The sequence below is a fragment of the Argiope bruennichi genome, chromosome X1 (genome assembly GCF_947563725.1).
Source record: "Argiope bruennichi chromosome X1, qqArgBrue1.1, whole genome shotgun sequence".
Taxonomy (NCBI): Eukaryota; Metazoa; Arthropoda; class Arachnida; order Araneae; family Araneidae; genus Argiope; species Argiope bruennichi.
Window position 1 is genome coordinate 27,440,669 of NC_079162.1, and position 23,411 is coordinate 27,464,079.

General features: G+C 29.7%; 1 protein-coding gene across 4 annotated transcripts in view; it reads right to left on the reverse strand.

Annotated features, from left to right (window-relative positions):
* LOC129958386 (dihydropyrimidinase-like) overlaps window positions 1-23,411 on the reverse strand; it is a 97,578-nt gene that overhangs the window by 50,577 nt on the left and 23,590 nt on the right. Inside the window, exon 1 of one of the 4 annotated variants that reach the window (XM_056070851.1) lies at window positions 22,229-22,360. The exons of 1 other annotated variant lie outside the window; for it this stretch is intronic. In XM_056070851.1, the coding sequence (XP_055926826.1) occupies window positions 22,229-22,231 (3 nt within the window). In that variant the 5' untranslated portion in view covers window positions 22,232-22,360. Of the gene's footprint in view, window positions 1-3,224; window positions 3,813-9,996; window positions 10,131-22,228; window positions 22,361-23,411 lie in introns of those variants that run through there. 2 more of the 4 variants (XM_056070850.1, XM_056070849.1) reach the window with 2 other exon arrangements.

Sequence of the window (23,411 nt, forward strand, 5' to 3'; positions counted from 1 at the left end):
ACATAAATTTCATTATTAAATTATAAATTTTTCCTGCTTTCATTTATTTAAACCTTGGGCTACTAGACCTCATATTTTTCCCTTTCAATTACATATATGCAATTATAGTTTGAGCCCTTCTTTGTAAAACATGCTTTTAAATTTAACTTTAAAAAATATTTTTTAATTAATGACTTTAACTTTACCAATGAAGTGACACAAATTACTGATATTTATAAAAAGAATTATATGATAGAAAGTACTCAGGAAATTGTTAGCAATATAAATATTTCTATTAATGTTTAGAAACATTACTGAGTAAAAGAAATTTTACATTATGTCTGATGTTTATGTCTTAATGTTTAGCAAATGAATACCATTTAGGATTAGAAATATATGAAAATAATAAAATTACTAATTTCAAATACTTTCTAAAAATTGTTCCAAATTAAAATTTTTATTTCTTAATTATTATATTCGTATTTTATTAGCATTAATATTGTCCGAAGATATCCTCCATAAAATTCTTAATTCAGAAACTACAAGAATTAGAAAGCTGTGTTTTGAATACATTTTACTAAAACTAAGAATTTCACTTTATTTTATAATTACTTACACATATTGGTTTTACTGAATTTCCTTCATATTGCCACCTTTCTGGATTTAAGACCCTTCAGCTACCATATCAAATCAATTTTATGCACAATTTAAAATAATTACAGCTTCATAAATATGCTTGTGATAGAATTGGTAAAAAAGGTTTAGAAAATTGATTCATCTACTTTTTTTGTTTTCATAAATTATATTTTTAGAAAATCAACATAACTTACTTATTTTTAGAATCGTAATTAATTCACTAGAAAAGATTTTTCTTTGGTTGAATTAAAATCTCAACCAAAAACGTTTAGAAGAGAGACGGTCTCCACAAAAATTTCTTATTCAAGTAGATGAAAAAGAAAAATTAAAAGAAACATTTTCGACATTTTCACTTCTTCTAAAATCATATCAACATTGAATATGAAAAATAATTTATTAATAAGCTGAATGCCTAAAAAAATTTCCACAGAGGGCAAGACACTACACACATATAGCTTTCTAATTTCTTTTTTTATGAATGGTCTTTAATACAGGTTTCCTACCCTAATCGGGGCTTAACAATTGATTTCTGAAACTTTAGAAATAGGCATACGCTTCCAGTTTGGGAAATGCTTTAAATAACAAGGAATCGTATTTTACGTTATTTGAATATATAAAATACTGAAAAAATTATAAAGACTAAATTTTTAGTCATGATTAGACAAATTTCCTAAGGTATTATTGACATATTAATAATTTATTTAAAAAAAAGATCCACTCTTCTCTGATTTAATCTAATCGAATTATGAAATTTTGATTTTTATTATTTTAAACGAATTAAATTACAACAGTCGCCTGTTGATCTTCCTTGAGGCAAGCTTTGAGATGGTTTAAAATTTTCCAAATTAGTTATATTAAAAGCTTCATTTAAAGCATTTTTTTTTTTATTTGGAAGTATACGCCTATACCTAAAAGCTCAGAAATTAGCTGCTGGACCACGATGAGAGTAGAATTCTGTACATATACATTATTGTTTCTTTATTCATATTTATAATTGTAGCTTGCATAATTTAATATCTCTTATTTCATATTTCACTTAGAAATAAATCAATAATATACATGGATTTTGTCCCTTTTTTTTTAGTGTTGCTTACTTAAAAATTAAAAGAAAAACCCTTTCAATCTAGTCCCAGTGGTTTAAGTAAAGATGTAAAAGCAGGCCTTTTAATCCCTATTTCGAATAACTCTTATCGCATACACCGTACACAAAACAATTTTGAATTACAGCAAACATTATCAACAGCATTTTTCCGAAACATTTTTCAAAAAGCTAAAGCTATCAAGAAATTGCTCAATAAAATTACTTCTTCTAAGTGAAGAGATAAAATGTATCTCTTTATTCCTTTATGCAAGAATGAGATTGAGAGTGAATACGCCAGGGCTTCTCTCTGTCGCTTCCAGACGCAGTTCATATTAGACAAGTTGTTTTCAAAACGGATGGTTCACTTTAAGGGAATCTGTGGAGATCGCAAATTTGGATAATTCAGAATATGCGATCGAATTCATAGAAAATCCCATAAATAATTTTATCCAAAAGTAGTTTCTTTAATTTTAATTAACGACAATTAAATAAAATTCTTGAATATGACGTTCCATAACCATTTTATACGACGCGCATCTGGAAAAAAAAAGACAGAAATATGCACTTCCATGTTTGGAGTAGATAGATGTCATATTTTTATGTGAACTGTAAAAACGTTCATTTAAAATTACCTACTGCATTTTATAAAGTACGAGATAAAAATGATTAATAAGAATCCTAAAATAATAAAAATACAGTAGGAGATTTAAAAAAAAAAAAAAAAAAGAAACGACACATAAAAAGAAGAGCAAAAAATTTGACTTTTGATCAAAAGTTTTAAAAAAGCAATGCTAAATGAAAAAGAATGTCGAAAATATAACAATAACAAACGCCCAGACTGGATCACGTTACAAGGTAATGCAAATCTATGAACGAATGCTGGAGTTATACAGTTACATATAAATCAATTTCATCATAAATGCTATACATATAAATTAAACCTTTAAACTGATAAATTCATATTCATACTAAGCCTTTAAAAATGAAACATTCAAAATTATTTAAAATAATTTTTAAGCGTTCTTACGTCGTAAAATTAAAAAAGCCGACGACTTTGTTTGAAATTAATAATAAAGTAACTTTTCTAAATAAATGTAGTTAGGATAAATTAAGAGCTTCAAACGGTATCTATCTTCGGTTTTTGTCTTTTATGTTTTTGCAAAATATTTAAAAGAAATTAAATTTATAATGTTCCGAAAAGATAAACAATTTATCTATCATTATTTGACAGATAGACAGTAAAACAATTCCTAAGCAAACAATCAAATAAATTTCTCATTGCATTATTTCTTGCATTAATTATATCAATCGGAAACCATCAATTTAAAAATTGGAATGAAAACAAAACAATCAGCAATTTAAGATTCGAAATATATTAATACGCCTTACAAGCATGGTTTATCGCAGGTCATCGACCCTTGAAAAGCAGAGCCACTAATCTCCATGCTCCTCATCCCTAAATCTCTTGGAATATTTATCCGCTCATTCAAAATTACTTACTCAATCGAAAAGAAAGGTAACTACTTACTTGAAGATGAAGCGGCACTTTCTTCACTGGTGTGTTGGTTGGTGTTTTGGCCATATTTTAATTACGAGTGGGAAAAAAGTTTTTATTCGAGTCTTGGCAATCAAAGAAAAGATGCTTAAGAGAGCTTTAAGATTTCAGCAGCACATCCGGCTTTCTTCTTCCAAGATAAGAGGTGCCTAGTTTATTCAGTTTCTTTCAAAAGTGACCAACTATCGCCTTACGGATATAAGAGCTTCTTCCGGGTTAGCAACGAAAGTGAAGTTGGTCCAGCAAAGCAAAAGCCAACAGCACTTCGATCCGTTTTGGTCTATGCACGGAAGTGGCAGACAGTGCCAAGCCCAAATTCAAACAGTGGCTGTCGGCCCTTGAAAACCTGGCTGGTGAGATTTGCTCTCGGAATCCGTGAGACGATCGATACTGAGTCGCGCAGTATCAGTAGACTCGTCTGGACTTCACACTGGGAAATGCTTCACGCCATTGGGAACAATGTAGGTAAGGCTTGTCACGTGATATCATGGAGGAATTCTCGATTTATTTCCAATTTTCTGGATACACGTATTTATTTTTTTTTAGTAGCAAGGATGATTATTCGATGGACGAAAGCACGCGCATTCGTAGTAACTGGAAACAAAACTAGGTCGGATAGCAGCTGATGGCTGAGTTCGGTTTAATGAGCAGTTTCCTTTTCGTTCACCTTCAACCGGCGTGGGCGTTAATTGGGAAAGGGATGAAGAGAGTAGAAAAAAAAATCAACTGCGAAAAAACTACAAATATAAACTCACAGGATATATATACAGAGATAAAAACAACGGTAGATAGATAACCTTAAAATTGACATTGTTCGTGGAGGATGCGAGGAATCTAAAAGGAACGTTAAACAGATAAAAATTAAAAGAAAAAAATGATTCTTTTGTTAGCGTTTTTGATATAGTGGTGAAAATATAAGCAGAAGAAAAAATTACGCTGGTAAAAGAATGAGCATGATTTTGAAATTTTTTATTTCTCAGTTCTTCGTAAAATATGGCTACTAACTGAATTTTAGTTAAGTAAATAATTATTTATAATTTACGACAAAATTAATGAAGGGTAATATCTAAAATATTTTAAATTTAGTTTTTAATCCCTTATCGAAATAGATTTTTTAAGACTTTGTTATCTTGATTATCATTATTGAAGCGACAACAATAATAGGTTTGGACAATCACTGGAATGTTGAAAAAGAATGAGATGATAAGGCAATACTTGATCTGGCATCCTGTTCTCCAAACTTCAACGTTGATGCGCACTAGAACCACATAGTATATCCCTGGTTGCGAATTTACGATCCCTCCCATCACTCCTGGAACCAAAAATTTATTACCAGCCCACCAAAGCCGGGCAGGAGAACGAACTGCAATCAAAAACTTTTAGATTTTCAATTATTTAATCCATTGTCTTTTTTTTTTTAAATTACTTATGCATAAGTTAGATATATGCATAAATAGTTGTGTAACTGTATAATTGCATTCAAATTCTGTTTCGTTTTAAAAATATTTGATATTTTTGAAAAAGAGTATCGTTATAAAATGATCAATAAAATCATTTCAATAGAAAACAACAGACTGAGTAAGTAGCAAATCGTTTACTATAACCTCTAAATTACATATTGATGTACGTTATTTCATTATAATATAAAAAACAAATCAAGTATATAATGCTTCAAATATGACAATTCCGTTCCGTTCAATTCGCAAATGAATTTCAAATTTGTTCGCTTGTTGTAAAGACACGGAGCACATAATACCTTCTTTCTGCTATACACAATACTGACCAATATATCTAGAATTAAATAAAACTGTCAGGTGAACCAAATATATTTTTGGCGTCGAATGGTGTATGTAGAATTCCAAAATCTTCAAAATGGGAATCGTGCAGCTAATGAATTAAAAGATGGAATCATGCTATAACTACATTTGAAGAAATATAATAATTAACTATATTATCTTTGACAACACTGATGTTAGGTGAATATGCTAGAAAAATTTTAAAGCCATTCAGCTGGAAATATCAATGCATCAGCAGCAACTATCTAGAGCGAAAGTTGGTGATGACGATATCGGAAGCCAAAAGCTCATCTCGCACCTGTTGATTGTCTTTTGATAACATCCTGAAAGATAGCATCTTACAGACTTAAGTCATATGAAAGAGGAAACAATTTTTAAAAGATAATGTATTTTTTTCTCTAATGCTATTACATGTTTTAAATTATTTAAAGTTTTATGTCTGAAAATCTATAATAAGACTAAAAGGAATCAACAGATGAAATACATTTTTTAACCTCTAATGCATTATCCGATATGTATCTGGATAAACATCAGAACTAATTAAATTAATGTAGAAAATTCTTATATTACAGAGATAATGATTCCATTTATGTATTTGGAACTATAGAAGCTATTATTATATATTAAAAAAATTCCAAAGTTAAACGATCATTGTGTCTAAATAAAGACCTCTTACAAAATCTGACAAAGCCCTGAAGTTGTTTAACCGTCCAATTGATACATGTGTATTAAAAGATTTAAGATTAATGTAGATAAACTTGACAGAGAAGCTATGCAAAATTTTAAAATTGGCTATTATACAAGTAGCCAGTACAATAATAGGAAAGCTTAAGAACTCCTATAGTAAAATTTGAAAGAAATGAGCAAAATAGTCTTTATTGTATATCATAAAGTAATTATATTTGAATGAAAATTATGAATGAAAAGAAACGTAATGCTTTACTGGAAGGTAAAATAGGAATTTTCATCATTGTATAAAGATATATAATCTAAGGAGGTTCCAAAATTGTTATGAACCGAAAATCCTTTCTCGGATTCCGTTATCGTGGAACTTATTTCTGAGCCTGCCATTTTTTATATGGTTTAAAATAAAAAGAATAAATTTATTCAAGCCACAAGAATGAAAAAAACATCCCTTTAATGTATCAGTACCACCTTAAATCCCACTGCAGGTTTTTATAGCTTATAATTTTAATGAAATTTCTTCAGTTCAAAATTCCTAACAATCCATTGATTTCATAAGAGTACTATTGGCCCTTTCTGCAGACTAATAAGTTTTTTCAATGATTGAAAATAAATAAACCGCTCTTTTGGACTCATTTACAACTCGCCTGGCGCCGTAGATTCTCCCACCCTTTCTCACGCTCCAAATAAAAGAGTTGATAAGTTAGTTTTATAGGAAAGATTTCTCGTACGATCCATTCTTCTAGCGAGATAGCTGTCTTGGCTGTCAAGCAAAGAAGGCTTTCTAATTTTTCAGTACTCGATTTTTTGCTTTTAGTGCTAAACTGCTGATTATGCTGCAGTCGAATGTATGATACAAAAGGAGAAGGGAAAAAATGAAATCAAAATTTGTTTTAATATTAAATTTCTAATTAAATAGGATGAAGAATGGAAGAGTTTATGAGTAATGGAAGAACACTATAAACCAGAGTGGAACAATGCTCTGAAAAGTGCTGGAGACTGATTTCTCGTAATATAACGAAAATATACTTCAGAAATTACTTATCACTAAGACTTTCTTAATATATTGCTTTATTTGTCCTATAATTTTATTTGTCTTTACTCTAATATATAGTTTGTTTTTATTTATTCACATTTAAAACAGAAAATTAGTAATTAGGCAGCCATTTATCGAGAATATATTTCAACAAATACTTATTGTTACATTGCCCGAAATATCTAATTATAAATCTTAATCCTACATATACGATCTCTTATACGACTGCGCCTATTTCAACTAATCGTTGTACACTAATTTAAAAGAGAAAGAATACCTTTAATTTTCCAAATTGCAAAAGCTGGTTGAATATTCGATTCATTAGAAATTAACCAATATTTCGCCGTTTTTCTTCAATAATTTTGGAACAAATTTTTTTACAAGAAATACTTTAATATCATCTTAAAATTTAAAATTTTATCTTTTCAGAGAATATCAAATTCTTTTCCTATGAATTTTTTTTTCTTCAATTTTTATTGATTCTTTTAAAATTCAACGTAGGCGACTGTTGAAATACATCAAGATTATGTTCTACTCTACCATTATTTTTTGAAATTTCTGTTTCATATCTTTCAGAATTTATTGGTTTAAAGTAGTTTTTTAAAGGTGACTAAAAGATTTAAAAGAAAGAACTGATATACCCTCCTTTTTCAACCGAATGCAAGTGACCAAGGTGTAAGAGCAGCCAAACCAAGTGAAGTAATAAAAGGATTATGTGCATTACGATTATTTATACAAAAAATAATTTACTTTAAAATATTAAACATGAAAATATTTAAATTCCGAACAAAGCCGGATATATCAGTTAGCATATACTATATTATATAGTTATTTTTCGTATGGAAATGAGATATATACATAGTAAAGATCCAATAAAACTGTGCATTATTCAATTTCTAATCGTGCGATGACAGCAATTTTGTATAAAATAATTTTTTTCATATTTATTTAAAATTATAAATTAGTTTTAAGAAATTTCCCACAAACATTCTTTTCCTCCTTTTATTCTAAATAGTAAGTAAAAGTATTTTACAATAGCAAGTAAATTTATACTTAATGTCAAGTTTCTTAAAAAGGTCCACTGCTTTAACTAGAGTTCTTTAAAAAAAATATATTAAAAATTTTAGGTTTTACACATAATTATTGTCTTATTCTTGCATAGAGACCACGTTGGGAAGATGATTTAACTTTTAAAAGTTCTTTTATTAAATATTCCAAATTTTTATTTTGTCGCATCGTTTGACTTCTTCACTTAAAAGTTTAAACAAATAAATAAAGATGAGAAAATTTTTCCTTTACTAAAAGAGCTTTTAAGCTTAATATTTATTCCTTTATTTAATACTGGAAGAAAAAAGTATGCGTCCCACAGTGACGTCATCAATGCATTCGCTCTTTGTGAGCCTAACTTTTCTATTTTTAAATAACCTTGTCCATGGCCATTCTTTACTATAATATTATGGATTTAATTTCTTTTGCTGGCAATATTTTATTTCAATTGAATAATATTTTGATTTGAGTTTATTAATTCTGTCTAATTCAGCACTTCTTTTTTTACATGTTTAACCGTATTTCCAAAGCAATATATATCTTAAACCTAAAAAATGTAGAATTTTGAAATCTCTGATTTTAAATGTTTGTAAATTTTTAAATCATATCTTGCGAAAGAGTCCAAATATTTGTGAAACAAAGCTAACTGTTAATCAAATGAAATGCTATAATATAATCAACTATATACAATTCAATTACAATAGTAAACACATATACCCAGAGAAATCGCAGAATGCAGAAGAAAACAGATTAACTTCCATTCTGTGTAAAAAATGGAGCTCAAAGTATTCCAGTTTAAGAAGTTTATAGCTTTTGTTTTTAATATATCATCGAAAGAATGATTTGTTATGTAAAAAAAATGTTGCTATGACTCAGAAAGCGCTTTTCGCCATGAATCAATATTTCTGTGGGGGTCTTCCAACGACTTGTTGATTCCATGCCACAGCGAGTTGCTGCACTTCGCCGAGCAACAGGAGGTCCGACACGATATTAGGAGATATGCCGTAACATTTTTTCATCACAGTGTATATTGTTTATAACAGTATTTTTCTAGATATGCGATAACTTTGCATAAGAATTTTAAAAAAATAATTGAAGTTTATGTGTAGATATTCAACAAATGTATATTTAAATCAGCACAAAAATTATCCCCAAACTTATTAAGTAATATAGCAAAATGAAAGTAAAAAATGAAATCAAAAGAAAAAGAAAAAAATTAATCTTAAAAAAAATCAAACTTTATAAATGAGAATATGTGAAATCTGACAAGGAAAAAAAACCAGTTCTAGATGTGATTTATTTATTCTATTTTTTTTTAATTGCGTAAGTAAAATAGTGTGAAAATTACTTGATTATTTCTATTAAAAAGGAGACTAAATAAAATTTGAAATTAATATTTATTTATACATTATATTATAATTATTACAATTACGAAATCAGATATATGCACAGAATATTTTATAAACTTGAAAATTATTGCATTCATTGGAAACATTTTCAAAGGAAACAGCTTAATCAGGCGCCAAAATCGTAGTTGCGAATTTTATCGATTATAGAATTATAATGAAATTTATTTTTGATGAAAATAATACCATTCTATAAAGACTCTAAGATATTTACGTATTAAAAAAAAACTAAGCCATTTAAAACTAAACATAGCAATTCAAAACAGATCAAGCAAATGAACGCGATCCACACAGAGAATATATATTAAAGTTATTTGTCAATGCATCAGACAAATATTTCTCAAACTGTCTAAAATGGAATAATGTTCTACATGACATTTAACATAAAACTATGTTTAAAATAATAAAATATTTGCTTTGAGGAAGCAAAATCAATTTTTAAAACTTTCAATGTTTCATTTGAAAATTGCAAGAATACTCCACACTTTCAACGATTAGCCATTTGAAAAATTTACCCGGATATCAATTCTGCATCAAGTTGTATTTTTAAACCTATAACCCAAACCTGTTCATTTACATATGGTATCGTTCAAAACCAAATAAAAATTACATGAAATTCATAAACAAATATTTGTGGAGTCCTAGCCAAATTAAAAAAAAATCAGTCTCAAAATAAAATGCGATATCTAATTAAATAGCACACAATAAAAAACTAAACTTTCAAAAGTTTAATAAAAAGTTAAATATTTACAATATTTCTAATAAACGAATCTTACCTCATTTTGATTATCCACAGAATTAGCTCGAACTTTACCCCTCATCTTTCTCTGAAATAATATTCTTCACTTTACGAAACTGAGGTGCAAATCCTTCGTACTACAACAAAATCCTTCGAATGATAAACTCTTACAGAGTTCATTTATTTCGTACTTGTACGAGATGTCCGATAGTAAAAACCTCTTATTGTCATTCCGCATCGAGAAACATATTTACAGATGAACTGAGTTACGAATAAGGATTATCGCGACCAACTCGAGTGTTTTACCGTTTGGTGACACGGTTGAGTGATCGCTGACACCAAGTGACACGAGGTGCTATTTAGATTCGCTCACTGAAAATGTACATCACGATTTTCATCGAAGTTGAAGGAAATAATAGAAGGAGATCCAAAATATCTTCAAAACAGCTGGTTCAACATCAATAGTCAATTGAGAAAATTATTTTGGGAACATAAATTATCGCTCGAAGGAAAGAGATTCAGTCAAGGGAAATTGAACAAGGAAGAAAATAAAGATACGAGAAAGAAAGAAAGAAAGAAAAAAAAAATTTTTTTTTTTCCTTCTAGATTTTGAAAGTAGTAGGTTTATCAATGAATTTGTATGTTTGAGATATATTTCGTTGCGATGAAGCTTTTAGTTTGACATTTGAACAGATTTTTGTTATCGTTTGTGAAACTAATATACTTGTTCTTTAATACCCCTGCCGATATATTTATTCCATTGCTATATTTTATTACTCTATGTGATGTTAGGTTAATTGTTATTGAGAAAAACAAGGTAAAAGTAGCCCTTGAAATAGTTGGTAAGACGACAGATATCATTCCAATTACTTTAAAAACATTCTTTCTCGTTTCTCTGACTGGATCACATTTTAAATAGTAAGGTAAAAGTTAAAATACAAGATTAATTATTTCTATAATAAGAGCAGTAATTTAACGCGTTAGCTGCAGCGTGACTTGTCCGACTCACATATACTATCTAATTAGACGACCCCTTCTCTGCTACATTTAAGATATAGCAAAGATGGCAGCGAACGCGTTAAATGTATATTTTCAAACCGTTCAAATCCGGAGTTTTGATATTCTTTCGGTTGAGAGATTGATAAAATACCATCGATGGTGTTCTTTCTTAGACTGTCTGGAATAATAAGGTGCATCTTGTGTTAAGTTTTGAAGCAGAGCGAGGGAAATCGAGTATGTATTTTGTACCTCTTACCTTTAATCGATTGCTTCCAAAATTTGGTGTCAAAAGCATTTAACGAATATCATTTAAGTTCTTAGTTTCATTCAAAATGACAGACTGACCAACCGTCAATATTTTTGGTGAATTTGTCGAAAATTCTTCATATTTCTACAAGTCTGGAATTAAAACCATATGCCGAATGTCATGTCACCTTAGTTATTGCATGTTTGAATTATCTCTTCTCAAACACAAGGATGAGCCAAGAGACTTTGTTCAAAATTTGATAGACATTATCAATTTTGATGTAAAGGCCGCTTGCTTAATTTCACCCAACTAACTTATTAAGTTCACAGAGAGACATAAGTCCAAAACTTTTGAACTTTAGAAGGTACGTTTAAAATGTGGAGATTCATCTAAACCTAAAGATTTTTTTGTTGTTGTTGATTATATGTATACTTCATAAAGATATTAAAAATCACAACATAGGAATATTTGATATTCTTTGTTATCATACGTTATCAGTCATTAAAAACTTTCGAGCCTTTCGACATATTAAATAAACCTTTATGCTTGCCCAGCCCTTTTGTAAATGAACACAGATTCTATATTGAAGGGAAAAAATACAGATGTGGAAAAAGGTATAAATAAAAATGTAAAAGGCTTGTTTTATTTCCAAACAGAGGTTTATGATAGAATAAAATACTGACTTCGTGTAAAAAATCTGGAAACTACCAGAATATTTGAAATAATTTTCAAACCGTATCGTTCTGAAAGGTTTTATAACACTTTCACATGATTTTTAATATGAATATACATATAAGAAAATCGAAAGAATTCTTTTGAAGTTTTAAAATAAGTGCACTGATCCAAATAACTTTAATATTAAAGTTCAAATGTCAAGAAAAATTGAAAAAATATCTTTTGTAGAGAAGTGCAAATAGGAAGCTATAAAATTTGCAATGATGTTTCATTCTGGTGGAAATGATTTTTTTTCTATCATAAAGAACATATGTTAATTTAAAGTACATTCGCTAATTACGAAATAGCAATCCAGGACAATAAAAACTTCATGAGAATTTTTAAAAATATACTTTAATTAATGTAAAAAAAATTCTTAATTTTCTTTTTAATTTTTAACATCTTTCATAATTTATTATTGCAAATATTATGGAGTCTTGTATTCAGTTTCTGCTCATATTTTCTAATAGATGGCACCTCCAATGTGGAATATGAATTCATTGATTCTGTGATCATTAAACTCTGAAAACATTAAAATAGTGTACTCTTAATGAAAATGCTCTTCCCATTTGGAAATTCTAGCAGACTAGGAGGCAAGTTAAAAAAATCGATTACAAAATTCCAGATTTATTAACAAGAAACAAGTTAAATAAAAATGCTTTAAAATGTTATTACAGAATTTTTGTTTAGATAAATCGCTTTGAAATTGTTTCGTTACAAAGAAAAGCATTAAAAAAAACTATGTTTTCAATTTCAAAAAGGAAATTATTCAAAGTTTTCTACTAGCTAAATATAAGAGATTCATCAATTTTTAAGAGTCAAAATATCGTTCGTTGACAGCAACTGAAATTAGAGTTTATTTTCTGAGCAACTGAAATTAGAATTACATTTCACTATAAATAGGAATTTAGTACACTGAAATAAATACCTTCATAAAAATATAAAATCATTTTGATATTAGTTACTACACATAGTTATTTTTATTAAATGTATTAAACATATGAATGAATTAGAGCTGCAATCTACGACTCTATACCAGATCGTTAAGATATAAAATGTAGTAAACGGCGGCCATGCATGGAAAAAACTAGATATATACAGGGTGGTTATAATTAAACTTCCCCTATAAACAGCATCTTACAACGCAAACGGATGAACGGATTGCAGCGAAATTTGGTATATAGGCTATACACGAGATGCGCTCACGGAATTTTGAAAAAAAATTTTTAGTTCCAAAATGTTCAGAGGGTGCCTTTTCTAGGAAAACATTAAATTTAACACAATAAACACCCAAAACGGAATACAGAAACAATATTAACAATCCAGAACAAGAATTATGAGTAATAAAATGTAAAACCGAGAAAAGCTGTCAATTCTAAGGAGAAAAAAATGTCGAGATTTGTGTGCTTGCAAAGAAGAGGAAGCTTTATGCTTTTAACAGGGTTGGATAAGAAACGTTTGCAGTCGTTTGTTTTGTTTTATGTCTATGTTTCCGGCTGTAATGATGACGGTATCTTGTTGCTACATTGAATGACAAAGACAGAACACCATAATTGCTTCATGTGCGAAGCATCGCAACTGATTAGTTACGATCTGCTGTTGAACACACTGTCCATCGACTTGAAATTTCGCAGGTGAATGAGGGTGGTCACATGGGGCATTTTTCCCTACATCATCTTGGACATGATTAACAACTGCTCCTCTTGTACAATTTTGTCCTAATCTGTTCCTTTCCTGCAAACTGAATTGTTTTTCTCATACAGCGTACTGTTATTTTTTCCCTACCTTTACTTAATATGATTTCGATGTCAAGGTGATCAGAAACTAGTCAATTAATGTTAATATTGTTTCTGTATTCCATTTTGTTTGTTTATTGTGTTAAAATTAATGCTTTTAAGGAAAAGGAGCCTTCTGGTGGCCATTTTGGAACCAAAAAGTTTTTTACGAAATTCCGTGAGCGCATCTAGTGTATAGTCTATGTACTAAATCCGTTCACCAGTTTACGTTGTATGATGATGTTTATAGAGGAATTTTAATTATAACCATCCAGTACTTCCAACAAAAGCCGAGCACAGTACGGCGAACTCCATTAAATAAACATTTAACTATTAAAGTTCGATTCATCACCAAAAAGAAAAGATACAGCAGACCAGTCTTCACTTTTAATATGCTCCCCGCAAAAGCGAACCTAACATTAAACAGTTAAAACATGTATGTGAGTGCGGGGGGGGGGGTACTTTTATGAACAAAGAGCAATTGGATCGGTTGATGTCAAGTGAGTAGGCTTAGTTTAAATAATTTAGATTCATGTCCCGTTCTGAAGCTATATCGGAACTATTTTGAGAACGAATCTCGGAAGTGGGAACTGTTGAATACATAACGAGGATGATACTTGAGCCGGATTTCAACACCAAACTAAGGTGAGGACGCTGGCCGACTTAGGTAGATTTGATGTGTACCAGACACACATTCACAATGGATTTTCGGTGGAATGAAGTCATGAATCCGCAATTCTCCAACCTGTATGCTCAGAATCTAATAGTGGCATAATTATGGAGTCCTCGACAAATTTATTGGGTGGTTCATTTAAAAAATAAAACTTCTAACTAGTTAAAAAAAATTCATTTTTTGAGATACTTTATTACTTTTTATAGTATTGTTAGTTGATTTCTAAAAACCTTTGAATGTTAGATTTTTTCTAAATAAGGAAAAAATTCCCTATTTATATTTTTATTTGATACCACTTTTTATATTTTTTAAATGAGCAATGTTTTACAATTTTGAATTATTTTTTTTTCTTTCAGGCCATCAAGACTATTCATTTCCTTTTCCCATTAGATGTGCCCATGCATTCGTAGTACCTTTCTTCGGAATCCCTTGTATTCCGCCAGATGTGTAAATGTAAGAATTTACCACCCAGTTTAGATCCTAAATTTAATGAAGGATAGTTCAATAAGATCTGAAAGCATCTAATTTCAAACAACTATTCTATATTGTGAGAAGAATCATTTAACTTAAGAAAATTGAAATGTCTTGACTCTTTCAAGCGTGGTCGATTATGCCCTGAACCATTTATATCAAATAATTAATGCATGATGGTTCGGTTTTTAAACCACTTCATGAAGAAGGTATCATTTTAAGCTTAAAAAGTAAATTTCCCTCATTAAGTAAATTTTCTTCTTATGTTGGTAAGAAAACTTAACAAACATGTATTAAATATTTTGATATAAGTGGTTCAGGGAATAAACCACCGTGCTTGAAAGAATTAATCGAATTAATTACATTTTATGCATTTTTAATTTCAGAATATACAGGCAACTTAACTTTTTTTAAATATTATCTACTCCCTTGTTCAATGTTCTGCACATCCTTCTGATTTTGGCACAAAATAGATTAATATATATAAATTGTTAGTGAAAAAATGGTTATTCAATCGGATGAAATATGAAGAATTTCTTGCGTGCCAGTTTTAAAAATTTACCCACTAATAATGAAAATACTAAGTACAGAAAGCAATTAAAGATACGACTGCAAATAAAAAAAAAGTATTCAAATCCAAGTTAACTATTTACAATCTTTCTTTAAAAAATTAGGATGTGCTTCCACAATCCTAACTAGCTATTCAAGAAAGTTTGTCTGTCAATAGAAGAAACTTTCAAAGCAGTGAATTGTAGGGTAGCAAACTTAACTTCTGATGGATTTAAAACGGAAGCCTGACGCTGAAAGCATCCTTTTTCATTGAGCAACCAAACTTTTTTTTTTTTCCTTCTTCTTTCCAAGATTTAACTTTCTTTTGATTTGTTATACGCTCCCGCGTTGAATGAGTCATTCTGCGTCAGTGGGTAAATCCAAAGAAAAAAAAAATCAATGTCATGTCTCCCCTTCGAAAACAAACGAAGTAAATATTCAACAAGTTGCGTGATCTCAATCATTTCATTTCTGTAGTAAAGAACAAACATTCTATAAATATATCGGTGAAGTATGTTTCATGGATTTCGTGCGAAGTAAACTTTTGAATTTGCAATGGAAATCTCTAAACGAATGAAACAGAAACTGTTTTCAAATCTAAAAACTACGTTAAAAATTATACTGAAAATTACCTCTCAACACGCGTTGCGGTATGAATCATTCTACTTAGCAACAAATAGCAGCATTTTGGAATATGTCTACCTTTATAGAAAGCTAGGCTCTTTTACTGCCTCCGTAATTTCTGAATTATTTGAACTTTTACCTAAATTACATAAGCAGAGGTGGCTCATGTGTATACAACTGTAGAACCTTTACTTTTTTCAATGAATAATTTTAATGATTTATTTAATTTTGTGTGTTTAAGTCCAAGAAATAAAAAAGAAATAAAATTTAGCGCTCTTTTATCCTTACAGGAATTTATTTTTCAAGGCACACGTAAGTAAAAACGGTATATTCTCCAGTTTTGATCAAAAATACAAAATGGTGACCAAGTAATGAAAAATAACTGGGATGTAATAAATGCGATTGTGTTGACGACTCCTGCCTACTGTTCGTTTCAGTATCCTGAGACGACTACTTTTCGACTTTTCTATATCACTAAGGGGTGAGACTCGGCAGAATGTGCGCATTTCCGGAATTTACTGTATTGTTAAATGTAAACATATCCTCCTTTCACTTTTTCTCTCACCCCTATTTTGCCGAATTAAACCCATACTAACGCATGCGCAAAAGCCCTGAGGGTTTTAGAATCCGTTGACAAACAATAATTGAAATAGACTCGTCAAATATAACATGAAGCTTAACTCTCAGCCACCTTCTCATCAAAGTCGAGAATATTTCTCTTTTTAAGATAAATAATGTAACATTATTTCAGAATAATATTAGATTACACTGTTTTGTCTTATTTTTGTAAAACCATACGAATGTAAATATAAACACTGTAACATCTTAAAAAGTCTCAAACATTTCTCTTACTCATTTTTGATAAGTTCATTATTTAAGTATTTATTTAACTCATTTGTGCATGAAAAGAAAAAGACGGGAATGAGCATTTCCCGTCAAACAGTTGAATAGCGATAAACATCAATAGTGGGTTTGGGTCGGCAAGTATTTAACGGTATAATCTACAACATTGGTTACATAGAGATTAGTTACAATTCTTAACGACATATTACATATAACGCAGTATTGAAAAACTATTGAAGAATAGATATTTCCACAGAATTTTAACTAATAATAACAAATATTTTTGAACACTATTTAAAATTATATATATATATATATATATATATTGTGTGTGTGTGTGTGTGCGCGCGCGTGTGCGTGTGTTTCTAACCATGCTAAAAATTAGTCCTCTGCCAGCACTGCTGTTAACAAGCATTCGGGAGGAGAGTATTTTCGAGATTTTTTTTTCTTCCTAAATTTTTCCGTAGCTTCTCACTACATATTAGTAAAGCTGTAATTTTTCACTTGATTTCCATAGCAACTACGGAAATTCCGTAGCTATTGGAGGGTATGCCAAACGGTAACAGACAAAAAAATCTTACTAATTTTCTATTTTATTGAATATTTTGGCATATTTCTGTTTGGTTTTGATGGAAAATTTTTATGCTGACACAGACAAAAGCCCTAAATAAGACAAAAATTCATTTGAATGTTACAAAAAAACCATCAATTAAAAATGGCTCCAGGAAGATAGCTTAAAATCTTGCTATTCATTCATACAGGAAAAAGCAAAGAAAAACATGCTGAAATACTCTACCGGCTGAGCTATTTTAAGACTAGCAAGACCAAAGCAGAAACACACGTTGATCCAAAATAAAGAATAACCGCAGCTGTCTGGAAATTTCGGTACGTTGATTAAGTGATAGATTTTCTCACTTTATGATGCATTGTATGAACCGCCGAAAGTGTTAAAACAAAAGTTTTGAGCTGAACGAAAACAAAACGGTGAAGAAATTTAACGGATAAAATTGATTTGAATAAACAACTTGATAATTTAACATTATCTTCAGCATGATATTTACATCATCTAATTTTTCTAAATTTAAATAAAAACAATTTTTAAAACATGTTTTATTAGTGTACTGAAAAGTAGAAATGTCTTAATTATTATCTATAATTTATAATCAAAAATATTTCTATAATCATAAATATTAAAATTTTCTCAAATTCTCTATCAGGTAGCGTTATTCAACAGCCGAAATCAAAATTTAATTAAAATAATAAATTAACAAATAATTAAATTCTGAAAATATAAAAACAGCGCAATGTATGCGTGCGCACACTAGTGAATAACATTTCACTATTCTTGCGCACAGGATGCGAGTGAAAAATAGATTATAAAATTCCATCTTTTCAAAAATGAAAAGGCTTGAATAAAAATGTGTAACAGTTGATGTAATTCCGACAGTTATACGGAGACTTGTCGAAGTTTGAAACAATAATAATGTTATTTTATGTTAAAGCTACACAGGTAAAATCCGCTTCTTTAATTTAAAAATCCATCGCTGATTTTTCAGGAGGACACTACGATAAACGATCCATGATATTCATGACGACTTTTGTCACGAGATTATGAAGTCACACAAATTTTATCCATTTTGTTTTCTTTTCTTTGCTATCAGATTCTTGGAATTCGAGATTTAGTATTTTAACAAACGTATCTTCATCAAGGCCAGAATATGAATTATATTAACGTCCCGATTTGAAGCAACGCTAGGCTATTTTGGGACGGACCTCGTAATTTTGAACCGGGGTCAGATGACGAGGACAATACTTCAGCTGGCACCCCCTCACCAAACTTCTACACCACAACACAGACGCGGGAGGACGTTTGGTCATGACGGATTTAACGTGCAACAGACCTTCTTACACGACGGTTCTTCGGTGTAATCGGGTCCCGAAGTCAGAATATGAAAGCTTCATGTCCAAGCTCAAGACATTTTGAATGAGTTGAAGGAATACAAATTGTAGGTTTCTAATTTAATTTTTAGAATTTAACTTGTAAAATTAATTTTGAATTAAACTAACTTTATAAAAATTCACGATTTAATAAATTCAAAAATTCATGATTCAATAAAAATTTATTATTTGTAAATTCTCCAACTTTAAAGTGAAAAATAAAATAAGTATCCAAAGAGACCAAAATTTAAGTGATATCAATATTTATTACAGCTCAATTCAATCATAAAAAGATTTTACCTAAAAGCAGTTGAGCTAACTGGTAATAATTTAATTGCCATTTCACTGCTTCAAAAATTACTATCTAATTACTTATTGGAACTATTACTATTAATTACTTATTATATTAAAGATAATTTTCTCCAGTTAATCAATTAAATTAATCAATTGAAATGCCACCCAATTTTCCAGTAAACAGTTTTATTATTATTCAAAATATTTTTAAGAGATTTTATTAGTTTTTAAAACATTATAAAAGTATTGTTAAGAAATTTTCTTTTACTGAACATACATTCCCAATTCAAAAAGCAGTGCAATGATGAAGTGATGAACCAGTGGAAGTGTTTCCCTTCAGCTTTCTCGTATACTTACTTCCACAACATATGGCGCATTTCGTACTATGATGAAAGAAATTTTGAACGTCTTTCCTTTGATCAATTGAAACATAAATTGCGATACAGGTCTGCAAATTTGGTGATAAGACTACATACCGAATTTCATTTATCTAACTTCTTGTGTGTTTAAATCATGTGTTCCCATACACCGCATTTCTTATAAGCATCTGTCAGTGGATTTGTGTCTGAAAAGAAGTTCAATCTGCTGATTGATTATGCCAAATAAGTTGAAGGAGTTTAGTCAAAATTCCATAATCTTTATGGTAAAACAATATGCCATATTTCACCCATCCAGCTTGTTGCGCTTTAGAATCATCAAGTTCAAAAAACACAGATATAATTCCTTAAAATGTTTTTTTCTGTAATTGGGGAGGTAAAAAAGGAATATATATATTATATATACTGATTACTGTACTTGGATTTTATTCGCGTAATAGAAAATGAAAAATGAAATTCCACAAGTAAACTGCGTGTTTAAATCTGAAGATATAACGTGGAACAAATAAACAGAGAAAACTACGATTTTAGACCTATCGTTTCAAACTTTTTTTTTATCTACTAGTAAATATCTCATGTAAAAATAGGATCAAAATTTAATTTCTAAAAAAAATTCACTTTTGAAGAATTCTCCCTCTTTTATAATGGATAGAATACAAGTCAAGGTAATTTAAACTATGTGAAAGACGGTAAAGGAAGGAAAAAGCAATGAAATTATTAATGAAACAGTTTTTCTCCATTTATTTTGTTTTTTTGAGAAATATTTTATAAGTAATTATTTCATAGTTAAAAAATTTAAAAAAAAATTAATTTTTTTTTTTTTGGATTTTGTCCAATACCACCCCCTTCTTCCAGGTTCCTAAAATAATCCTCATGTAGCCTCAAAACTTGAATAACCTAACTAAACCACACCTTCCTTTCGCCCAGAATTTCGCAAGAAAGCCCAGGCAGAAATTCAGGAAATCCGATTACTTCAGCTTAGTAAAAGGGTTTATCGGATTTATAAGCTTAGTAAAAGGGTTTATCCGGTTTATCACATACAAATGTTAAAAAACAGTGGCGTAAAAATGCTTTTTATTCATTTTACCATTGGATATCACTGCTCGCTTCCACTCCCACACCCTGGTTTCTGTAACCGGCAAAGATCCTTACCATTTTTTCTCTTCAATAGTCTTCACAGCTCAGGGCAACTAACAACGCCAGGTCCTAAAAGCACCAGGATCATGGAAATAGCCTTGCTTCGCAAGGCGGGTGCTCCAAATAATCTTCCATTTCCATGCTTTTTATGCAGAAAAAATTTCTCAAAAAAAAAACAAAAGCGATAATCCGTGCTTAAGCCTTCAGTGTCAACTTTCACGATAGAAATACTTACACGGCTTCTCGCGTTTTAGAAACAGCTCATCGTGTTTGGATACAGAAAAGAGCATTACCACTTTATTTTATTCATGCCTTCCTTTTTTTGCTTTCCTTTTTTCTTTTATTTGGTCACGATTTTTCAGTTCAGTTCTAATGTGGTGAATAAAATCTTTTTAGGAGACTGCAATTTTTTCTTCTTCATTGAATCTCAAAAAACACTCAAATTTTTAGTTTCTCGTTATTGGACGACTATATTCCAATATTCAGTTATAATTGATTACTTGCCAGTGTTTCAACGCTCATTTCTTAAATGTAAATCACACTTTTAAGTTACACGGTGGCTGTTTGAGCTTTGGTCAGATTTTCATAAAAAATAGTTATATATGGTATTACATATTTCTCAGTTTTTCCTGTTCATTTTACTCCAGTAACAGAAAATGATGAAAGATTATTTAACAAAAATTAAATTGGAATTTCCAATTTTATACATGAATGGAATTTCTACTGCGATATTGAATTCTAAAAAAATTATTCAATTTAATGTCACTGGAATTTTTAGGAAAGCACAATTTAATTAATGAAAATTCATAGTATATACAAATGTCAGTATAATTTACTTCAATAATAATTGATATATTAATAAAAAAATTCTCTAGAAATTTAAAGCTTCATTAAAATATTGACGAGTCTTGTGATTTTTCAATTAGTAAAATTTTAGAAATGGAAACCAATTAATTTATTTTCAATAAGCAATTATTGAAGAAAATCAATAACAAAAATTGATCAAGCAAATAAAAAGAAACTATTAAATCCTACAAGCAATATATTCCCAGTTCGGAGAAATGAATTTTGGACCATATTAACTGCTTTATGGAAGGAAGGGAATTTTAAAAACCCGACAAGCTCTTTGCTTCGAAAAACTGTTTTAAATTTATGTATCAATATGAAATAAACGTTTTAGAGATAAACATAATAAAATGAATAAAGCCAAACTGCAATTTGGAGGCTAAGCAACCGTAAAATAAACAATTTAAAAATCCTTAATTAATTTTTGGAAGCAATTTTATTCTCTGCTGCAAGATAAAACATAGAAATTTGATATTTCTATTTAAAGCTAAAAATTTGAATTCCATATAATAGTTGAAGAATAATTTTAAAATCTCATTTCAATAATCCGTTACTAAAAAAAAGTACAATTTCATAAATACATGTTTTTGCCTCAATTCTTTACGTGATAAACTTAAAATCTAATGGATAAACCTACTTGAATATTTTATAGGATAAAGCTGCTTAAAAAAACTGGAATGTTTAAACTTTCATTAATATAGTTAAACAAATATCAACACAACTAAGCAACAGAGATAAATGAACTCACTTCCTCGGGTGATTAAATGTGAAAATTAACTTACCATTTTGTCATAAATGATGAGAAGGATTTATTCTACGAGACTCAACCGGTGTGCGCTCTGAAAAACTTTTTATCCTAAAACCAGTGTGCAGACGACGAAATGCTGAATTAAGTCGAAGATCCTTAAAGTTAACTTTTTTGGCTCGAATGCCTAAAACCCTTGCCAAGTTTACTTCTTTCAAACAATGCAGCTAAACTTATGGTAGATGCTTCGCCGCGTAATTTCAGCAGACACGTCACTTAAAAGGTTAGCGACTTGACGCTTTCGATTGCTTTTCTACACACGTTTTCCTAAGAATAAGTATGAAACCAAAACCATAAGTTTCTCCCAATTTTGACTGAAACGGGACGGTGACTGTAGAAATTGCAGTAAATTTAAATAATGCTAGCCAAGTTGGTTATTTTCTACCTGATTTTGAAACCGAAAAACAATGGCTATTTTTAATAAGAAATACGGAAGTAATCATAACTTTAATCTATTCATACAATAAATTTCAGGAGAGTTACCATCCCTTAATACTAGAGGTTTCATGAGAGACCAGAGGCCTTTAACCGGGTTTCTCCTTGTATTCTTTTCTGTTTTGGAACTAAGCGTTTCGGAATGTTTCCATCCGGAAATAAAAAGTAAACCATATCAAAAAGAAAGATTAAATACGGAAAAAATTACTTTTAAAATTAAATTTAAATACTTTTAGATACCTGCTTATATCAGTGCATCAAAAAGGATAAAAAATGTATCAAAAATTGGGAGATCTGAACAAAAATCGATAAAGTAGAAATGAACAGATAGAACTCCTATAAGAAAATTACAATTATGATCATATTTTAATCTTTGAAATAAACTTCAAACTGAGAGAAAAGGATTGCTTCTTAATCTTCCTATTTTAAGTACATATGAAAAATAATTCCCTTGTTAGCCATTTTATTAATCTGAAAATCTATATTAAGCCATATAATTTTGTCACGAACGCTTAAGAAAATTATAAACAATAAATCATACCACACATGAAGTTTTCGCATTTATTGCTAATATCAGTACATGAGACAGCTAAATAATATCAAAATGTCATATTAACATGTTCGTTTTCTATGGACCTTAACATGGGGAGATTTTCATGTTTGTCAGAATATAATGCATTGCTTATCTCTCTCTCTCTCTCTCTCTCTCTGCATTTATTATTAAA